We start from the raw sequence: 23,510 nt of genomic DNA, 5'->3' as shown, positions 1-23,510 counted from the left end.
GTAATCTGTTTAGTTTGGAAAAACGACGCCTGAGAGGGGATATGATAACTTTATACAAATATATATTCGGGGCCAGGACAAACCTTTATCTGGAATTCTATTCATAAACAGGGCTATACATAGGACACGAGGTCACACATTTAGGCTGGAAGAAAGGAGATTTCATCTAAGGCAAAGAAAAGGTTTTTATACAGTAAGAACCATCAGGATGTGGAATTCTCTGCCTGAAGAAGCGGTTTTGTCAGCGTCCATACAGATGTTCAAACAGCTACTAGATGCATACTTGCAAAAACAGACTATTCAAGGATATAATCTTTCAATGTAGGGTAATAACTGCTTGATCCAATAAGCATATGGAATTCTCTGCCTGAAGAGGTGGTTTTGTCAGAGTCAGTACAGATGTTTAAACTGCAATTGGATAAATACTTGCAAAACATAACATACAGGGATATCATTTCTAATTAGTAGTCTAATTGGGGTAATAGCTGCTTGATCCAAGGAGACATGTGACTGCTAGTTTGGGGTCAATAAGGAATTTTTTCCTAGTTTGTGGCAAAATTGAAAGCACTTCAGACTAGGTTTTTTGCCTTCTTTTGGATCAACAGCAACAACATATGTGAGGAAGGCTGAACTTGATGGACGCAAGTCTCTTTTCAGCTATGTAACTATGTTACTATATAATGTACCGTATATTCTCGAGTATAAGACTACCCGAATATAAGTCGAGGCCCCTAATTTTACCACAAAAAATCTTATTGACTCGAGTATAAGACTAGGGTGGGAAATGCAGCAGCTACTGGTAAATTTCTAAATAAAATTAGATCCTAATAAAATATATTAATTGACTATTTATTTACTGTGTGTGTGTGTGTATATAATGAATGCAGAATGTGTGTGTGTGTGTGTGTGTGTGTATGTATATATATATGTATATATGTATGTATATATATATATATATATATATATAATGCAGAGTGTGTGCATTATATACACACTGCATTCATACAAACACACACTCTGCATTATATACACTCTGTGTAGTGTGTGTAAACTGGGTGGGGGGGAGGGAATTTTTATTTTAATATATTTTTTTAAAAATATTATTACACTCCGTTCTGCTCACAGTGTAAGTCTCGTGGTCTGCGTGCTGCGCAGAGAGTTGCCACGGCTCTGACGGCCGCGGTTGTCGCGAGACTTACACTGTGAGCAGAACGGAGCTGACAGGGGAGCTGCACAGAGGTGAAGGGAGCTGACAGGAGCTGCTGTAAAGGTAAGTAACAGCTCGCTGCCAGCCCCCAACAGTACCGCCAGGCTTGTAATGAGCCCGGCGGTCCTGGTCTGTATGGCAATGTAAGTTGCAATAATACAGACCTTGACTAGAGTATAAGTCGAGTGGTGCTTTTTCAGCACACAAAATGTGCCGGAAAACTCGTCTTATACTCGAGTATATACGGTATGTATTTTTGAAGAAGAGGGGGGGGGGGGAGAGGGGAAGCATTTTAAAAGTTTATCTAAAAATATTACATTTTAAAAGCTTATCCAAAAATAATTGTTCTTACTTTTTTCTAAAATGAAAGAGATAATGACTTCTTGCACTGAAGGACAAGCAGTATCAAAAACTGGTTTGGATGGTTTCTGTGTTTGCATAGCAATACAACTAAACAATGGATATAAATCCATATGTGATAATGGCTATTGTGAGAGGGAAAAAGCACAAATCTAGCACTGCTATCGATGCATTGAAAAATGCTATACAAACCTAGTTTGAAAAGGAAATAAATTAAAATTAAAAAACCTTTCTAAGTTTGCCTGTGGATAACAATTAAATGTCAACGTGCTTTGCTATATGTGTAAATGGTTTGATTTGTAGATTAACGTTCTGCTTTGCTACTAACTGCCAATATATTGTGCAGACCTATACAATTTGAGCGGTGGAGTAGTTAATCCTTACAATATAAAAGCAGGATATTGTTTCTCAACCTTTTACGGACTATTACCCCTGCAGGTCTAGAAAAAAAATCAATTCCAAAGTACCTGTGCCTCGAAAGTACGTTTCTATTTCTGATGTTTAGGTTACTCCCATATTTGAGAAGAAGCCTGATTAAATGTAGTAAAGATTCATAAAAAAAATATATATATATGACATAATGTGAATATTGTGTACGTAAAGAGGAGTATATGAACTATTAAAGGGACATTACATGCACCCACACCACTTCATCTCATTGAAGTGGTCTGGGTGAGGGAGGAGTTATAACGTAGATGCATGCGTGCACGTAAGCTCGCATGCCTAAGCCTCGCGGGAAACTTTGCTGGGTTCCAAGAGGTCTCTGAAACCAGCACGATGAAATGTTGAGTCCTAGTCGGTGGTGAGGAGGACCGGGCTAAAATATACCGGACAACGGCTCTGGGGATATACAAGACTGCGGTGGTCAAAACCGCGGAGTAGTGCAGGGAGAAAAATAAATCCGTGAGACGGCAAGTCAATATATCTAAGACATAGCACAGCCAAGTGCTTGTGTACATGACAAAAAACATCTGGAGATCTGAGAACTTAATGAAAGAAAGGGAACTGGGAGCGGGGAAAAAAAAGAGGCAGCAGGAAGAAGGAAACAGTCGTGTAAGGCAAACTTTAAACCTTAATTTCAGTTTTAAGCAACTTTTTTTTTTGGGGGGGGGGGGGTGGGGAGTTTGGCAATACCATGATTTTATGCCGGTCTACTAGATGTTAAACTTTTGAATAACATATATAGTTATAGGCTACAATAATGCTCCGGTTAAAATATGAAAAGATGAAAAGCAAAGGAAGAAAGGAAAGGGGAGGAAGAAGATAGAGGGGGGAAAAAAATGGCTACAAAAATAATACATGAAAGCAAACATGCCAAAAAAAAAAAATGTACCACAAGAAAGAAGAGCGTCTAATTTCTTTTCTCGACAAGCTGATAAGGGGAGCCAGCCCAGAATGCAAGATGACTCAAGTTTGTAAAATAAAGAACCTGATATAGATAGAGGGTCCCCAGAAAACCAGTGGCCAGAACAGACTATCATCCCTGCAGAGCATCTAGCTAATTGTTTTGAGGCACAACTTGTAAAAATTAAAGCCGAAAATTACCACCTTCTCTACTGATATTAAATGTGACCTTGCCAAGATTGGCGAAAGGCTAAAAGCAATGGACGAGAAGACCGATAACTTCCAAATGAAGACCAATACTGAAAGGTTGAAAAAACTTGAAGAAAATCTACTAAATAAAATTGGAGACCTTGAGGATAGGTTACGAAGACATAATCTCAGAATAAGAGGTATCCCCGAAAACATTACAGCATCTCAGACTATTGTGAAGATTTGTTTTGGTTTTTTAATTCCTTGAGTTATTCCCAAATAAAGAAACCAATTACATTGAAAGAAGTATCAGTCATGAAACCTAATTCGGAGCCAGATCATGTACCAAGAGATGTGATCATTCATGTGCCTGCACTCATTCCGTTTTAAAATACAAGTGGTACGTGCTAATGCTGTTGACCTAAAAGATACACCTTACTCGCAAATAAAAGTTTTTCAAGACTTATTGTCTCAAACCAGATTGAATAGGAAAGCATTTGCACCCTTTACGGCCATACATGGGGCTTCCCGATACGATTGAATTTAACGTACGAGGACAACAAATGTAATTTTCATGAACCACAGGCTCTCAAGCAATGGCTTCAGGAAAAGAACTTAAAATAACAAATATATAAAATGGAGACGAAAAGGAAAGTGTTTTATTTTTTCTTTTATTTTTCTTCTCTTAAATGCAGTAAAATTACAGATTTCACAGACCTTACAATAAAAGGACGCTTCAAAAAAATGATTTTTATGTACCGTATAAGACGAGTTTTTCAGCACATTTTTTGTGCTGAAAAAACCCAACTTGTCTTATACGCGAGTCAATGTCTGTATTATGGCAATTTACATTGCCATAATACAGACAGGGGGCTGGCAGTGAGCACTTACCTCTCCTGCAGCTCCCTCCTCCTCCGCGCCGGTCCGGTCAGCACCTCTGTCAGCTCCCAGTGTAAGTCTCGCGAGAGCCGCGGGGTCATAGTGCGGCTCTCGCAAGACTTACAGTGTGAGCTGGCAGAGGGAGCTGACCTGACCGGCGCGGAGGAGGAGGGAGCTGACAGGAGCTGCAAGAGAGGTAAGTGCTCTCTGCCAGCCCCCTCCACTGAACTTCCAATGCCACTGGACCACCAGGGAGTGAGAGACCCCCCCTCCCTGCCATGTATCAAGCAGGGAGGGGGGACGAAAAAAATAATAAAAATGCAATAAATAAAATGTAATGCAAAAAAAAAAAAAAAAAAAAATATATATATATATATATATATAATAAATATTAATAAAACAAAAAATATTAATAAAACAAAAAATAATTAAAATAATTATAAAAAATAATAGGGGCGCAGCCTCGCACTGAACAGGACCGGATGCCATTTCTCCCAGCTCCGAAAAACAAATATACAATCTAAGGGCTATCCTGATTACAAGCCACCATCCGACCCTGTAAACACTAGATACGGCCTAGGGACATCCCGCTGAACCCACAGATGCCCTTCCAGTACTCGCCGAAGCACCAAAAGGCAAAACACAAAACCGGGGCCTACCACAAGCCCTCATACCGCGACCTTGAGTATCTCTGGGGCGGGGGCCTTGAAGGAAACGCAGCGGAGCTGTGGCCGACACAAACGGCACCTGCCAACACGTCCATGGGGCGCAGAAACCAGAAACCCACACCCGGGAATGCACCAGAACAAAGGGACATCGGAGCTATGCTCCAGCGGCACACCTCAGCCAAGATGGCGGCCGCTGAACACCCACCTTCACCAGAATCTCCCCACACAGCTGCTCCTGCAACATCCCAGCTACAGAATCCAGCAGAGGATACAGCAACAGCCCACAGCATCAGCAGGTAACACTGAGCCTGCAACCAAACAAGACCTCCAAATCCTATACACCATGCTAGAGGACATTCAAGGCCTACTTGCTGCTGACCTGCCCATCCTAAAATCCTCCATGCAACAACTCACAGGCAGACTGGAGGCAACTGAAGCAGATGTTAAAGTGCTCCGCCAAGACACCTCCACCTTGCAGACATCCGTAATCCAACTACAGGTAGCCCATCAGGCTCTTTCACTACAGGTGGCAGCGCAGGAGGACAGGTACCGCCACAACTACGTGAGAAGGCTGCTAGCCACAGTGCTGCCACCCCCCCGCAAACAAAATAAACATCGCTGGGATGTATCGCCTACCGATGCCCACCACTGCCACAGCATCAGGCGACGTCATACTCCGCTGCGCACTACCTCAAGACAAGGGGCAAATAATGACAGCGGTAAGGAACAAGACCCCACTTACATTTGAGGACTCACAATTGTCCTTTTACCCGGACTTATCCAAAGCCACCTTGCAGTGGCGATAATCCGAGAACCCTGTCACCACCCGATTACGGGCAGCAGGAGTGTCCTACAGGTGGGGACCCCCACGATCCCTCCTTGTCTCTCACAAGGGGACCATACGAAAACTAACCACAGGGACTGATATCCCAGCATTCCTCGCAGCTCTGGATATGCAGGAGGCGACTGCGGCCCCAGCGGACTCAAATCGCACCCACGGATGGGACCCATCCAATGTGATGCCATTTGTGCCAAGATCTGCAGCCGACGGTCCGCCGGACACCTGACTGGAAGGGACACTTCCAGCCCCGACCCAAACCCACTGGAGGGACTCGCTCAACCAGCAGCCCTAGGCTGCACAGTTGCAGAGTTGCAACGTTTTACCGCTATGATTTTATTCACTTGTTTTTACCGTTCTTTTTTGTATACTTTTGTTTATCAATGTAGAATCGCCCACACGAAGCCGCGATCTTTGACCTGGGTCGCCCAGGAATAGGGAGATCAGGCTCACTATAACACAACCAGGCATTCATGACGCAATGCCATCTATGGCCCTAGTCCGGTTCTATACAGCCACACACTCAGTCACCGAATCGTCAACCCTTTACCGAGCGGTTAGCCACGCACATAGGCAGTCATCTCCCCCCTCCCCCCCCCCCCTAAAACGAGGAGGGCAGCACTCAAACCACTGACACCCTAACACAGAAACCGCTAGATCTAACTCAAGGCCTGTACCTGGTCCCAAACCTGCTTTCACATAGAGTCAAGTCTATTAACTGTGGTTCCACCCCTCACTATCTGCTATAGCATGGTATACCTCTCTGTTCGCTACACTCATTTATAGCTGCCAGTCTATGTCATGATCTCAACTAATAAGCGATTACGTCTTGAACAAATGTAAGATTTCCTATCCACCGGCATCAGTTCAATACCCAGATTAAACTTTGAACCTCTTAATCATAATCAGTGCGTAGCCAGTGGTAGTATCCTCTCTACTCTTTTCCCACCCCAAGCGCTGAATACCACTTATCATTAATGTTTTCCTTCCCCTTATAGAAAAAGTGCAGCAATCTCAACATGTATAATATTACTCCTTGTGACATCTTGTACTGCTCTTTATTGACATGTTTATGTTTCCTATGTACTTTACAATGCACTACCAAAATAAAGAATTACAAAAAAAAATAATAAAAATGCTCACCCCCCACCAAGGCTCTGCAACACACACTGCGTCTCACACACACACACTGCGTCACACACACACACACTGCGTCACACACACACACACACACTGCGTCACACACACACACACACTGCGTCACACACACACACACACTGCGTCACACACACACACACACACTGCGTCACACACACACACACACTGCGTCACACACACACACACTGCGTCCATTATATACACACACTGCGTTCATTATATACACACACTGCGTTCATTATATACACACACTGCGTTCATTATATACACACACTGCGTTCATTATATACACACACTGCGTTCATTATATACACACACTGCGTTCATTATATACACACACTGCGTTCATTATATACACACACTGTAAATAAATAATTAATATACTTTTTTTAGGATCTAATTTTATTTAGAAATTTACCAGTAGCTGCTGCATTTCCCACCCTAGTCTTATACTCAAGTCAAGTTTTCACAGTTTTTTGGGGTAAAATTTGGGGCCTCGGCTTATACTCGAGTATATACGGTATTTATTTATTTTAGGTTTTCCTGCACAAGGTGGCAATAAACTAGAATAGAGGCGTTTGATCATAGTAGGATGTATACAATAAAACAAAGTTTAAACTTAGTTTATAAAAAAAGGAAAATCATTTTGCTAAGCACAAGTATAAGATGATATACACCAGGGGTAGTCAACCTTTTTCTACCTACCGCCCACTAATGCATCTTTCTTGGTGGAAAAATGTCCTTACCGCACACCAGTTTTCGCGCAAGTGCGGAATATTTTTTGTGTTTTTACCAATAAAATAAATGTATGTACATTTATCTTTTTATTTCTTCTTTATCCATGTTTAAAATGTTTTTAACTTTTATAAAGTTTAATGAGAAAACAAATTACATTGAAATTCCCTTTACTAGTGATTAATGAGGTCCTTGAGGTTGATGCTGCGAGACTAAATATTATCTGGTTCGATTTTTGTAAGGTGGATGGGAGGGCTGTGAGGTGGGTAGGTGTTCTGTAAGCTGGGTAGCGGGGCTGTATCGTGGGTAGGGGTCCTGTATGGTGGGTAGGGGGACTGTGAGTTGGTATGGGGGCCGTATAGTGGGTAGGGGGACTGTGAGGTGGGTAGGGGGGCAGTATAGTGGGTAGAGGGACTGTCTGTGAGGTGGGGGGCGTTTGAATGGTGGGTAGGTGGCTGTAAAAACCTTTCAGTGTCCTCTTGGTCCGGTGGCAGCTCTCCACAATTAGTATTTCAGTTGAAAATGGAAAAAGGATTGACTTATCAACAAGATAAAACTAAAGCGTATATTGAAAATGTACTGATTTACCATTAACATAATAAGGTAAATCCTCCCCTTGTGCTAATGACCCCTGATGCCCAACTATACTGACTGGCATTATGGTATCTTTTCTGCGTCTCTTTTATATCGTCTTTTTCTTTGTTCAATTGGTGGTGGGTTCGTTTAGTGTGATCCCGCACCTGTACTATCTGGCGGACGATTTCGTTAACGATGACTTTTGGTGTTTACCCATGGGCTGTTCTATTTCTTGTCATTACTTTGAGATTTTTTGTTTTTTGGAATGGGTCACAGTTTTGTGAGCAGTTACCCATTACCTGGACGATTTTTTGTTCATAGGTTCGTCTGGTTCATCGGAGTGAGAGCATTTGTTAGGGTCGTTTCTGTCAGTTACGGCGGATTTCGGGGTTCCGGTGATGGCTAATAAAATGGTGGGTCCGGTTACGGTCTTGTCCTTTTATTTAGGTTTTGAAATTGACACTGTTGAGGTTGTTTTTCGGTTGTTGGTTCTCTTGCGCCTAGTGGATTTAGTACGTGCGACCAGGAAGGTTCAATTACATAGTTACATAGCTGAAAAGAGACTTGCGTCCATCAAGTTCAGCCTTCCTCACATATGTTGTTGCTGTTGATCCAAAAGAAGGCAAAAAACCTAGTCTGAAGTGCTTCCAATTTTGCCACAAACTAGGAAAAAATTCCTTCTTGACCCCAAAATAGCAGTCACATGTCTCCTTGGATCAAGCAGCTATTACCCCACTAATTAGAAATTATATCCCTGTATGTTATGTTTTATTCATAGTTACATAGCTGAAAAGAGACTTGCGTCCATCAAGTTCAGCCTTCCTCACATATGTTTTTTGCTGTTGATCCAAAAGAAGGCAAAAAAACCCAGTTTGAAGCACTTCCAATTTTGCAACAAGCTAGGAAAAAAATTCCTTCTTGACCCCAGAATGGCAGTCAGATTTATCCTTGGATCAAGCAGTTATTACCCTACATTGAAAGATTATATCCTTGAATAGTCTGTTTTTGCAAGTATGCATCTAGTAGCTGTTTGAACATCTGTATGGACGCTGACAAAACCGCTTCTTCAGGCAGAGAATTCCACATCCTGATGGTTCTTACAGTAAAAAAACCTTTCCTTTGCCTTAGACGAAATCTTCTTTCTTCTAGTCTAAACGCATGACCTCGTGTCCTATGTAAAGTCCGGTTTGTGAATAGATTTCCAGTTTTGCAAGTATTTATCCAATTGCAGTTTAAACATCTGTAGTGACTCTGACAAAACCACCTCTTCAGGCAGAGAATTGCAGCATTGCAGGTGCTGTTGGGGCACTTGGCCTTTGCGTGCTGTATCCTTCCCATGGGCCGAGCTTTGGTCGCGCTGAGCAGGAGGATCAGTGCTCCCTTGCCGCCCGCATGAACTGTGCGCCTGTCTCAGCTCAGCCAGCAACAGCCCCACTGGAAACAAAACACTGTGTGTGCCTGTCACTGATTTGGTTGTCACTGCAGTGGCGGTAGTCCTGGCCAGCGCTGTTAGAAATGGGAGAAGGTGCCCAAGCAGCTTGGGTGTTGCAGCCTGCTGAGAGCTGATGGCGGGGGCAGGCTGCTCTGGATCTTGGCTCAGACTTGATAGAGCTGTCTGTTGGTGAAATACCCAAACAGCTGACAGAGTTAAGATACTGGCAAGAAGTTATAGTAAATCAGTAAAGCTGTGGCCATTGCCCTTACCCATATCATGTGTTTTCGTGTATTTATTGGGCAACGGGTGGTTCAGTTTTTCTGGTCAGCAGTCATGTATAATGCCTGCATTGCATATTTAAAAAAAAATAAAAAATAATATATAAAAAAGAAAAAAAAATTTAATCTAAAACTTTTTATTAAAAATTAGATTGTGTGATCATATTATTTAAGTGGCTTGGTCATTTAAAGTTTGTAATCAATTTTTTTATTTTTTATTTTATTTATTTATTTTTTTAAACGAATATCTTCAAGGGGATATGCAGAATGTCAAAAAATTTAAAATGAGTTATCCAAGAATAATACACAGAGACCCTTTTAATTTTGCTGTGTTTACTGCCATTGATTGTTTTGTTTTTTTTTCCCTTAAAGGAACACTGTACACACTAAAACAACTTCATCTAAGGTTTTTATAGTACCAACAGTAGATACCTTCTGGTAAGTGCTCCAAAAATATTTTTATTTTAATGCTTTCATACCCAGGTGTTCCATGACATCACGCGCTCATTCGCAGTGCAGTCATGGCATGCAATGATTCTCGGGGACTGAATCAATGGCGGATTGCATCGATCACTGCGCATGTGCCTATGGTTCCCAGTCTTCCTCTGTGACGAGCATTCGGTTGGACAGTCAACCTGGAGGTACGCCGCCAGGATGACCTCATGTGAGGAGGAGTGTTTTACTTGGACTTTGTAGAGGAAGTACCTCTAGTAGGTGTTTGGAAAACACCTGATGACTTATGTCCAGTCACAGTCAGATATTGGAACACATGGTGTGTGCGTGGAAATATCCAAGACTCACAAGAAATGTATTCTCTGAGAAACACTCCCATCTGCTTTGAGCTTTAGTTTTTCCTCCTGAAATCTGCATTTTATTAGATAAGCCTGCAATGACACACCATTAACGAGTAGAGCATTTCAGCAAAAGTAGTGTTTTTAAAGACTGGACTGCCCCTTTAAGTTTTATGCTTGTGTATGGAAAAAGTAGGCTCAGTGGAGAGTGCATGGAGTTCTGTCCAAAAACCATTAATATTGGGGGAAAAAAAAGTAAGTTAAAATCTTTCATTATTTGTTGTCCAACATAAGCAGGCAATGATTTTTTTTAATGGAGACAAAGCATTTGTGTTTTGGGTTAAAATTTGCCATGATGGCACCTTATGGTTTAAGGCTATGCCGGACCATCTATTTTCTCATGCTATTTTTGTATTTTAATAATTATCCCTACTGACCTGTAATTCGATTACATCTCTATCAGGAATTATTTTGTTGCACTTCTTTTGTCTGCATGCCTTCTATCTATACTAATCGTCTTTATCTGCTGCTACTACTTAATTTCCTGCTCAGAGCAATTTCTCTTTGATAAATACCTGTAGGTCAAGTATTCATGCTGTGTATGAATTTCCATCTTTTTAACATGGAATACTAGATCAAAAGAATAAAATAAATTGTGTTTAAATTGTTAAATGTCATTGTATCTGGAAAGTCCACTTTGTATTTGTTTAGTATGTAACCAAATAAAAATAGAATACAAATTTAAATTATTAAAAAAAATATATTTATTTATTGGCCAAAGTGATTGGATACCACATTTGTTTATGAGCCTTGCTAGGCATAGATGAAGATATCAAAAGGCCTGTGTCTAAAATCTTGATACTTATGTCCAATCCAAGCACCATAACAACTACAGCTCGTAGTGGTACTTATGGAGCTAAAAGTGTAGGTGGTAAATTTCCCCAGTATTCTCTCCATCTTGCTCTCAATGCTGGACAAAATCACACTTGCTCCACAATGAGAAATAATTTTGGAGGACATGCATAGACTGTAGACTTTGAGCTGTAGTGGTTATGGTCTTGATCAGTCTCTAGACCATGGGTCCTCAAACTCCGGCCCCCCAGATGTTGCTGAACTACAACTCCCATGATTCTTTGAATTACATAGATAGCCAGAGAATCATGTCATGTTTCAGGGGATTCATCAATTTATACCTAGACATCAAGTTATAGGTTTCAATGTACTTTAGTAGAGCTTTATGTGCTCTTCTCCCCAGTGACTGACTGCTTTTGGTGTGGGCAAAGTAGATTTGAGTGCAAGGCAAGGTGGATTAGACTGATTTCTTGCAGGAGGCAATGGTGTGAAACTTTAATTTGCCGCTTCCTGTTCCATGAGAATGGTAATTGATTCTCCCTTTTCAATAGGTGGACTTGGAGTTAATATGCTTCACTGGTTTTCATTTTTTTTCATTTATCGCAAATACACATCAGGGGTTTTCTGTCATGAGGTCAGAGATGTAGGTACAATGTGTACGGGGAGAAAATAATTTAAATAATACACACATATATACATATAAGCCTAGGTTGGTGGAACGTCAATTGATGTCTTCAAAAGTAGACGTTAAATATTTCCATATTTGTTTTGTGTAATTAAAAATGTCATAAAATTCGATTTTTCCTTGATTGACCCTTTACTGTGTTTTTATGATGGTTTACAGTGAAGAAGACAAGATTGATTGGGGGGAAAAATCACAGAAAGGAAAACAAAACATTGAAAGGCTTTAGGGTTGGCTTATGTAAGGTTCCTTATTTGAAATGCTAGATCTCCTCTACATGTTGGTTCCAAAGTATCTGTTGATGACCGGGGGCCTGGACCATACAGGTCGTGCAGGCTTCTACATTGGTGCAGAGTGCTTAGCTGACACACTCAGCCAATGAGTGTGGTTTTGCATGGGCCAACTTAGCTCTGTAGAACTAACCTGAATCTTATGAAGAAGACAATAAACAGGGGCTTCTGCCACAGATACCAGACAGGACCTAGGTAAGTTGCCAAACTGTTTTTAAGTGGTTTGGATACTTACTGTGGAATGAAACTTAGGCACTTTTGCCACTATAACCACTACATTGATCTGTAGTGTTTATGGTGCTTCGTGTTTTCCACTTTTTTCAAATATCCCACATATTTTAATGGTCTCCTGAATAGTTTGACAGTGGGTTTAAATTTTTTTTAAAACATTTTTTTATGTTTATTACATGTATTATTTTTATGTCTTATCGGTGGTTTTGTAACTAGCTTTTTTTTCATTTTATTATTATTTTTTTTTTTTTTTACTTATGTGATATGTTTAATGTGCTTGGCTTTGAATATTATCTGGAAATATAACTACGTAGTTCATTTTTGTGGAGTCTGGGAAAAGAATGTTAAAAAGTGATGTACGGTAATTATTTGGCAAACCGAGCAGATAAAGAGTGTGTGTCACAGTGCTTTCCTGGAACAGTTTTGCCTGATGTCAAAATGCAAGCTGCACCAAAAAAAAAAAAAAATTAAATAAAATGTAAAATTCACTATAGCTGTTAGTTTTCTTTTGTTCTCGTCGTTCTTTATGGTTTTGTATTCATTTTTTTTCTCTATCCTTTATTTTCTTTCATTTTCTTTCTTTCCACAGAACTGATCTATGTTTGTTTTTTAGATATGGACAACACATATATGTAATTAATATATATTCTCTTCCCTGTTTTTTTTCTTCTCTGTCTTTCTAGAACAAGGGTTCGTTAACATACATAAGTGCACATCTTAGCGGATTTATGACTTCGGGTTAGCACAGTTTAAAGCTGCGTCTTTGAGGCATTTGGTGAGTAACATTTTGTAATTCTTCATGGAATAAACATGCCTATAGGAATATAGTAGTTTTCTGGTCAATCCCACAGTAAAATATTTTCCTAATTTTGTCTTTATTTTTATATCCCTTTTTTCTAATGAATGACTTGTTCAGTATATGACTGTATAATTATAGAGACCACTTTTACCATATAGACTTCTTTTCTTTGTGCATAATCCTAATTCACCGTCCATATTATCGCTTCTTGTAACTCTACCCTTCTTTCTAAATATCTGTCTGTAAGCGTTGTAAGCTAGTTTGAGCAGGCCTATATAAATGCAGATGATAATGTAGCTTGAGTGTTGTCTAACATCTACCGTGTTTTCCCAAAAATAAGACATCCCCCGAAAATAAGCCATAAGCTTTATTTTCGGGAGATGCTCCGAATATAAGGCCTACCCTGAAAATAAGCCCTAGTCCTTTGCAATTTCCCGAACATAAATTTGCGGAATTCCATTCGCGAGTAAGCGTATGTATCTTTGGAAATGTTTCCCTGAACATAGATACGCAAGATTCCATTTGCGAGTGAACTAATCTATGTTCGGGGCAGTTTTTCCCAAACATAGATTTGCATTATTCTATTAGCGAGTAAGCTAATCTATGTTTTGGAAGCTGGCCTCTCCTGAGGTTGTGGGCGGCTAGGGAGCGCACAGCTCTCTCGGCAACCCACAGTGATGCCGGAGCCAGAATATAACGTCGCTCCGGCATCACTGAGAGACACACGAGGGAGCTGAGCAGGAGGACCGCCTCCCCGACAGCCCAGCCAGCAGCAGCCCCACTGGACCACAGGGAAAAATCCACCAAAATGTAAGTTAGTGAGTGTGTATGTGTTTGTCAGTGTGTCTGTCAGTGAATGTGTGTCTGAGTGTATATATGCCTGTCTGTAAATCTGTGTGTGTGTGTGTGTGTGTGTGACAGTGAATGTGTACGTTTCAGTGGAAGTGTGTGTGTAACAATTACAGTGTATCTAGAAGTGAGTGTATGTCATCAGTGAGGGTGTGTGTCTGTCAGGAAGAGAAATTTGAAAGGGGCGTGGTGAGGGTGCCTGAGTTTTGTAATGCTTAGTGCAGCACAAAACCAGAATACACCACTGGAAAGAATTGTGGTAGCCTAGACTACTTTTGACAATCTTCTTGTTGTGACACACAAAATAATTGAAGACATGCCTTCTCTGTATGTTTTAAATGTATGGCCCGTGTGGGATATGCTTCCAGTATTTGATGTAAATGTATGCATGGTGTGTGGGTCACTGTGTGTGAGAGAAGTATAGAAGACAATTTCATAAATGTTCATTTAAATAATTACTTATAATTCATTACTTAATTGCCTTAAAAAGGTGAGAAATAGTCTTGTGGCATGGCCAGGTTTGGTCCTGTCAATAAGAATTTGTGCGTCTGGAGGAGACGCGACCATGCCATAATCAAAGCTCTCACATTGCCCAGACTCCCTTGGATTTTGGCAGTGTGATGTGGCCATGCTTGCTAGCAAGACGATAATGGCATCGAAATTTGCCCACACATATCCATAAAGTGCAAGGTCACTACTATCTCTTATCCACAGACAGCATTACTAAAATGATGGAAACACTGCCTTTTCAGTGTTTATATCTACATATCTTGGGCATCAAACAATTGGAATCGCTCATCACAATTTGCCATTTTGATATCTAAAATTTGCAGAGTTTAGAATAATTTGCTTTCTGGTTTTAAAACCTATTCTAAAAATGATGCATTCTGTGCAAATCTAACATGGTTTGTTTGACAAATTATGCTAGTTTTGTCCATTTAGTGGGACATTCAGAGATCATTCGCAAATTACTTCTGTCAGTTCTATAAATGAACTGGGACGGCTCATTAAATGCACACACAATCCCGAGACACTCATGCGAGCAATGACTTTTGAGAAAAAGTGAAATATCTCTATGTATAACTTTTCCAAATACAATGAACCAGCTGTAATTAAATATTATTTATTGTGTAATTGTATTTTTTTTTTTTTTTGTATTGTGTTGTGTGCCATCTGGAATGAAATAGATGGAGAATGAGCATCTCCCTCAATAAGAAGAGGATTAACATGTCAGCATGTTCTTTTTGTAATACTTTAATCTACTTCATTTGTGTAGGCTGAGAACAAGTCAACACAGTTCCTTGTGTGTAGGTATGCTTTATAATTAGCCATTGTTTTTATGTATATTTGTGGCTTGGTTAATTCGGTTAGAGGAATACCCCACAAGATGATCTGTCTCATTTTATACATTACTGAATTTCAAGCTCACGTGTAGTTAGTTTAACAGAACAAATGAAAGATTTATTATTATTATTATTATTATTATTATTTTTTTCCTTGAACTTTTTTTTAGGCTTCTCTCATTTGGTGGGATAGAAATAAATAAGTCCTGTGCAAATGTCAGTAAAACTTGACTGGTGTAGAACTATGGAGTGATATCTCTCCTGGGCCATGGCTTCCAAAATAGAATTTATTTATTTTAAATATTGGCACCCTTGGTAAATATAAGCAAAGGCATCTGTGAAAAATTGTGTCTTTGTTGATTAAAGGGACACTCCAGGCACCCAGACCACTTCTGCCCATTGGAGTGGTCTGGGTGCCAACTCCCACTACTCCTAACCCTGCAAGTGTAATTATTGCAGTTTTTTATAAACTGCAATAATTACATTGCAGGGTTAACTCCTCCTCTAGTGGCTGTCTACTAGACAGCCACTAGAGGTCACTTCCTCCTTCATAGCAAAGATTTTCTTTGCTAGAGCGTCGCTGGACGTCCTCCCGCTGTGTGAGGACCTCCAGCGTCACTCATTTCCCCATAGGAAAGCATTGAAAATCTTTTTCAATGCTTTCCTATAGGTGGCGCTAATGCGCATGCGTGGCATTGCCGCGCATGCGCATTAGGTCTCCTTGGCCGGTGGGCGGGATCAGTCTCGCCCACCGGCCGACGGAATCAGAAGGAGGAGCGGTGCGGAGGAGGAGGCAGCGACGAGGGACATCTCCGCTGCCTCAGGTAAGTTACTGAAGGGGTTTCCACCCCTTCAGCAACTGGGGATTGGGGGGTGGGAGGGAGAGGGTACCTCCAGTGCCAGGAAAACGGATTGTTTTCCTGGCACTGGAGTTTTCCTTTAACCTTTTTGATTATTCTTTTTTTTTCAGTCCCCCCACAAAATACACAAAAATGCTCTGCTTTCATGGATCGCAAACAGCACAGGTTTATTTAAAAATCTTTTAAGGATGTGCATGGCACAGTTTTTGGCACCCTTTTCGTCCATACTTTGTGCTACCTCCCTTTGCCACGATAACCACTCTGAGTCTTCTCTTATAATTCCTGATGACGTTGGATAATTCATGGCAAGGGATATGAGGAGGGACTCTCCTCTTCAGTTCAGCCCACAGGTTTTCTATGGGGTTTAAGTCAGAGGACTGGGGTGGCCGTGGCAAGACATTGATTAGCTGGTCAGTAAACCATGTTTGTGTTAATTTTGATGTATGTTTTGGATCATTGTCCTGCTGGGGGATCCAACCACAGACAATTTTAAGCTTTCTGGCAATTTATTTAATATCTGTTGAGATTTGATACTCCATGGTGCCATATAGCCTTACAAAATATCCAGGTCCTGTGGCCGAAAAAGCTGCACCAAAACAGAAGAGCCGCAACCATCTTTAACCATCTGGCATGAGGTACTTCTCCATAATGATACACATATGTGTGCATCAACCCCACCTCTGGTATTTATTTCCAAAAAAAACTCAGTTTTGGCATCTGACCATAGAACCAGATTCCATTTGAAGTTCCAGTACTGTCTGGCAAACTAAAGATGCTTGAGTTTGTTTTTTGAATGATTGTAGATGTCGGATTGTACTCTTGGAGTTTTCTGACCACAAGATGCAACTAACTTCAATTATTCAGCTGTGATCCTTGGAGATTTTGTGGCCCATCACATGGTTTCTCTTCCAGTGAGTTGAGACAATATAGATACAGGACCAGGTTTATTCATAGCATTTCCAGTTGAATGCATCTTCTTGATTATTGTCCTGATAGTGGAAATGGGCATTTTCAGCGCTTTTGCTAATTTTTTAACTTCAGTTTTTTTGTTTTTTTTGTTTTTGTTTTTTGAAGCTCAACAACCTTTTGCCGTTCAACAATCTTTTACCGCACCTCAAAGCTATACTACTTGATCTTACCTATTCTGGTGAATGACTAAGAATTTTTTTTAATTATTTTTCTTTTTTACTCCTATTTATACCTCTGTGAAACAGGAAGCCTTGGTTGAACTCTTCGTTATCCAGGTGTACTAAAAAATGTCAAATATCAATGGGAACATACTTGATATATTTCTCAAGAATTCATAGGGGTGCCACTAATTGTTCCACACATTATTTAACAAAGTGTTTTTTTTTTTATTTGTTTATAAAACTGCGTTGGGTATCAAATAATTGCAAACAAATGAGAGCAGAGTATTTTGGTGTATTTTTGAACAAGAGATCAAAAGGTTAAACAATGCATTTTTCACAAGCTTCTTTGCTTGTATTTACCAAGGGTGCCAATACTAATGGAGGGCACTGTAGAACAGGCAGGGTGTTCGGTTACTACAGAGAAAAAAGTCTGATCATGTGTGGTTTGAAATAGGTGGAGGTACGCTTTAGTGTTTTAGATCTAGATGGGCTCAATACATCTTGCACTTTTTGCAGATTTTCTGGCCACATTCATGCTGTGAATATTCACATCTTTTCTCATATAATGGGGATTCCAGCCATTGGAGTAAACGGAAGCTGTGATTATTTAATCAGCTAGAGGTGATGTGTATTTTATGACTTGGCACATTAGCCTGCTGGAATTATCCATCTGAAAAGCTGTATACTGTGCCCATGAACAGATATGCACGATTAGCAGTAGTATTTGTCTGTGCTGTAGTGTTCAAATTATGCTTATCTTTTATGTGCTTCTTCAATAATAAAAATTTAGCTATGCCTTAATGCACCGCTTAACAAAATGCCACAGCAATCCTACGTTCTACCTCTCCACCGCATATCCCTCCCCAGCTATATATTATATAAAGCTATAGCTGTACCCCCTATAACCGCACACCTGTGGTACCTTAATCTTACCCTATCCTTTATAGTCTTAAAGGGTTACTATAACCCTTTACTTTATAATGCCCTATCGGGTACAATTACACTAGTCTACCTGCCTTTTCTATTTAAAAATATTTAAATATTGGTAAATACTATCAAACTTACCTGGAACTCTGTGTCACATTCCACTCCCCTTCTGTTGTCACTCCTAGGTTCAGTCAAATGTTTCTCGTAGATCAGACTGTTTCCCAGGCTCAGAGTGCATGCACACACTGAGCCTGGAAGGGTGGACAGAGGGAGATTTTTCAATTTAAAAAAACAAAACAAAAAACATGCTTGCGCTCTGAGCCGGGGAGAGGGAAGATGGAAGGCTTTAAATAAAAAAAATAAAAAAACAATGTAGTCTAAGCTGGGAGGGAGCACAATAGAGCAGGAGGGGTGTCACCAGTGAGAAGTGTGCACTGCCAACAAACGAAATCTTTGCACAGAAGCCAGCCCAAAACTGTCACTGGTCACGTGTGCCAGTGGTAAAAGTAACCCCTTGCACAAAAGTGCACATCACTCTGTTTTCAAACTGAAATTCTGCACGTGGAGGTTCCGTCCACCATGACCACTACTAACAACAGAAGTGGTCATGGTGGTTGGAGTAACCCTTTAATCCACCCTAACCCTCAATATACGGATTTAGAGCACCAGCAGTCTAAACATCTGGGAAACATCTGGATATTCCTTACCATTGTCATTCAACCCGTTTTGTCAGTTGCCCCAGTCCCACTGTGAATTGCCCCCTAGACATTACCTTTAAACCCCTTAACCAGTCCAAACAGCTAACACTGCTTTCTTGTTATTGCAGTTACGAAGCCATGCCTCTGGTTAAGAGGAATATAGAACCCAAGCATCTTTGCCGTGGACCGGTCCCAGATGGTATAACCAGTGAACTGGAATGTGTTACTAATAGCACACTTGCCGCCATCATCCGACAGCTGAGTAGTCTAAGTAAGTGTTTTGTTATTGTTTTTTTTTTCTTCTTTTTTTATTTATTTATTTTTTTTTTTATGGCTGCTTGCTTAAATATAAAGAATAATTGTATTTTTAACTTCATGTCCAGTTAGGCTACTAAATCACTAGTAAATGTCCTAAACATAAGTAATCTGCATCTCTGTCAATTTTAAATTTGTTAATCATGAGTTCTGTCCAAAACTTTTTTTTTTTTTTTGCTTTCCAGAAGCCAGGTAGGTTTGACCGATTTTAGAGCTCTTGTTTTGGAGATATAATTTTACTGTCCTCATCCGGGAGTAAATAATAATTTAAATCTGGTTTCCTTTTATTTTTAGCTTGTACTGGTGAATATGTAGAATGTATTCAATTAAAAATATATATATTTTTTTAAAGCACAATCCAGACAGCATTTTTCAATTCCTGTGGATGACGCACAGTTTTTAATTAGACATGTGCACAAATTATTTAGAAGCGATTTGGCCAAATACAATTCTTGGTAATTGTTTAAATGAATAGATAACAAATCTTTTTACCTGTGTATTCTACACGTGTTGTTGATTAGGAATAACCATATTTATTTAATTATAAGATGACCCAGATTATATGAAGACCTCCCCCCCTCCCCCCTTGTTGGGGGGGCAGGGGGGGGGGAGGAAAGGCCTGAATGTAAGACTACCCTATGGTATTTGAAAAAAAACAACAACAAAAAACACACACATACACACACTGGTTTTAGATCTAACTAACCTAGAGGATTTGGCTGCTAACTACTACAGAGCATTTCCATTCTTAGAGAGATGTCTATTAAACAGAAGGAGGATCTAATTTACTCTTGGCATTCATTGAATCCTGTGTGGAGATTATATGTATTATATCTCCCTATCGGTTTCCCTCTGTAAAACAGACTTTGTATCTTCATGTCCACTCCGAACACCTTGTGGATTCTCCACCGCAGTTACTCCGGTTTGGACAGGGAGTTGATGCAGTGGGTCTCCTGTCCGTCCATAGTCTCCGTACTTCGATCCACATCCACAACGTACAGCACAGAGTGCTCAGTCATGGGCTGTTTCCCCTGTAACTCTCTGCTCATTGGGGATTTGAGATGGCCATGTTCACGCGGTTTATACTTTGATCTTGTGCTGCCCAAACCGGATTAGAGGGAGTTGGAGCTCAAATGTGATGGGCGGAGTTACAGGAGGATGGCAGTGCGTCTGTAAAACTGGGTTCCGTTCGCCATTCCGATCACTGTGCGGAGCTGATCTGAGGTCTGATTATAAGACTTTTTTTTTTTTCGAAGGTTTTTTTTCCCTGGAAAAAAGCTTGTGTTATAATCTAGCAAATACGGTAATTTATTCCAGTATCAATTTAAAAAGAATTTTATTCAGACGAATGCAAAATCCAAACTAATTTTTGCACATCTTGTTTTTACGTGCACACACCAATAATAATATAATAACAAAATAAACATATAATTGATGTAGAAAATGTCAGGCAAGGATACAGGTTTTTGAAGAAAGGGCTTTTATTTTGAGTACTTTCGACTAGTTGATGGCATTTTTATGTGTTTTCTTTGACAGGCAAACATGCTGAAGATATATTTGGCGAGTTGTTTAATGAGGCAAACAATTTCTACATCAGAGCGAATTCTCTTCAAGACAGAATTGATCGCCTTGCCGTCAAAGTCACCCAGCTGGATTCAACAGTGGAAGAGGGTGGGTAACTCCATGAAATCACTGTATTGGAAGGGATGCATTAACAACCACTGTTCTTAATTACATGGTAATTGCTGCTTCTTAGCTGGAGTCCTGTGTTGTCTTCTCCAAGAAGCAGATCGTGTGGTTGCTATATCCAACTCTAATTGGCAGACAGCATATTGCTATGAACTTTATCTCAATCATTTATATGAAAACACACTCCAAATGACTGGGGAAACAGTATGCTTTAAACTAAACCCCCACGCGATAATGAGAAAAGATTATTAAATCCTGTGCAGAATTTTATTGGAGATCAGAAGCCACCAAAATAATATATAATATCGTAAAGCACTGGTTTGAAATAAAAATCAATTCTCCCCATGATCAGTGGACGATAAAACGCTCCACAAATGTAACTCGTTCTTTACAATTTTCTTATAAATTTTAGCCATGGTAAAGTAAATTATAAATGTGTGGTTTTTTTTTTTTCCACTAAATCCGGTATAGTGGAGAATTGCATATTTTAGGCCCAGGTAGCCAAGTTTAGATTGGCAATTATCGGTTTAGTGAATAAAACTCAATGTGTTTTCCCTGGTGTAAAGTGCTCCGGCTTTATACGTAATAAATAACAAATAAAACCTTTTATACACAGGAATAACTTAAAGGACTGTAAAAAAAAATAAAGAAATGATACCAAGTAAAACAGATCTGCACTGTTATTCGGTGATTTGTTGAGTAATGGATTTTTAGGGGACTTGCCTACTTTTTTTTTATTTAATTTTTTTTTGTCTGTAAAGAAAGTTAATATCGGTCTATTACTCATGATTTTTCTTTTTTCTTTTTCTCGTGTGAGTAAAGGAATGTTCGAGGCAATAGCAGCGATTGGTTGAGAAATGCTTTTCCGTTGACATATTAGTTACATGAAGGAGTTTGCTTTTGCTGATAATGTAGAGATTTCCCATTGCTGTTAGACGGAAGACCTGATTGTTAATTAGCCTTATGAAGTGGTTACCTAATAAATGATTGGCTAAAGAGTGTGTGAAGATGGAAAGAAAGCAGGGGAGAATGAATATGTACTTGTTGGCTGAAAAAACAGATAGTGAGTCCAGAAAGGGAATGCATATAAAGATAAAGGCAGAAAAAGATTTGTAATGAGTGGGTTGAGAGGTGAGGCATTAGGCAGGGGGCAAATTAAGAATGTTAGAAGTATGGACAATTACAGCACAAATGTCTGCATCAAAGCCAGCGTCTTCTGGGGGACGCCATTCAGATGTAGAAGAACATACCTAAAAATGGCATATTGTGCTGTGAATGTGCCAAACCTGCATCTTGCCGCCTCCTCCTCTGTTTGGCACGTTTTGTGACGTCTTGTTGGATGATGTGTTAGGAGCACCTACGATGTATGTAAACTGAATTTACCAACTGCATATATGCAAAATCCACATCCTAAATAGGCTGAAAAACAGATTTTATAATGGTTGGTAATGCACATTCTTCCCATCTGGTCTTTATATGCCAAGCATGCTAATTTACGGTTTCTGTCACATCTAATGCCACACAGGCTATTTAAAGCTTATTCCTCCATTATATCACAGTGTTGGAGATGCTCCACAAGCCTCTTTGTTTAATTTGGTCCAGAAATGCTTGCCTAATACTCAATGCATTTGTCATGTTTCCACTGTCACTACTAAGACTGACAAAAGATTTGGAACCTTAAAGGACCACTCTAGGCACCCAGACGACTTCAGCTTAATGAAGTGGTCTGGGTGCCAGGTACCTCTAGGATTAACCCTTTTTTTTTATAAACATAGCAGTTTCAGAGAAACTGCTATGTTTATACTGAGGGTTAATCCAGCCTCCAAATCCTCTAGTGGCTGTCTCATTGACAGCCGCTAGAGGCGCTTGCGTGATTCTCACTGTGAAAATCACAGTGAGAGCACGCAAGCGTCCATAGGAAAGCATTGTAAATGCTTTCCTATGCGACCGGCTGAATGCGAGCGCGGCTCCTGCCGCGCATGCGCATTCAGCCGATGACGTCGCGATCAAGATGGAGAGGAGGAGGAAAGCTCCCCGCCCGGCGCTGGAAAAAGAGGTAAGTTTAACCCCTTCCTCTCTCCAGAGCCCGGCGGGAGGGGGTCCCTGAGGGTGGGGGCACCCTCAGGGTACTCTAGTGCCAGGAAAACGAGTATGTTTTCCTGGCACTAGAGTGGTCCTTTAATAGTCCTTAATTGCCTATCAACATCTCATGGAAGCTTTTTCAATAGGCTCGGTAGGCCAAGAATCAATTTTTAAATATATGGCCTTTGGGATGACTACAATAACCTCATATATGCATGAGGAACATGCAAATCCTTTAAATCTTTTTGATTTGACTAACCCCCACATTAACCATGCTCTCCAGGGTTCACTATTCAGCATTTTCA

The 23,510-nt window shown here is 40.2% G+C and overlaps 1 protein-coding gene across 5 annotated transcripts in view; it reads left to right on the top strand.

Annotated features, from left to right (window-relative positions):
• The window catches only part of WASF3 (WASP family member 3), a 57,671-nt gene that overhangs the window by 15,210 nt on the left and 18,951 nt on the right, over positions 1–23,510 (top strand). Inside the window, exons 2-6 of one of the 5 annotated variants that reach the window (XM_063429582.1) lie at positions 13,197–13,288; positions 15,438–15,472; positions 18,011–18,115; positions 19,248–19,390; positions 20,971–21,105. In XM_063429582.1, the coding sequence (XP_063285652.1) occupies positions 19,258–19,390; positions 20,971–21,105 (268 nt within the window). In that variant the 5' untranslated portion in view covers positions 13,197–13,288; positions 15,438–15,472; positions 18,011–18,115; positions 19,248–19,257. The remainder of the gene's footprint in view (positions 1–13,196; positions 13,289–15,437; positions 15,473–18,010; positions 18,116–19,247; positions 19,391–20,970; positions 21,106–23,510) is intronic. The other 4 variants (XM_063429596.1, XM_063429590.1, XM_063429576.1 and 1 more) reach the window with 4 other exon arrangements.

Source organism: Pelobates fuscus, chromosome 1, assembly GCF_036172605.1.
Source record: "Pelobates fuscus isolate aPelFus1 chromosome 1, aPelFus1.pri, whole genome shotgun sequence".
Lineage (NCBI taxonomy): Eukaryota > Metazoa > Chordata > Amphibia > Anura > Pelobatidae > Pelobates > Pelobates fuscus.
Note: the sequence above shows the minus strand (reverse complement) of the source record. Positions and strands in the feature narration are given on the sequence as shown.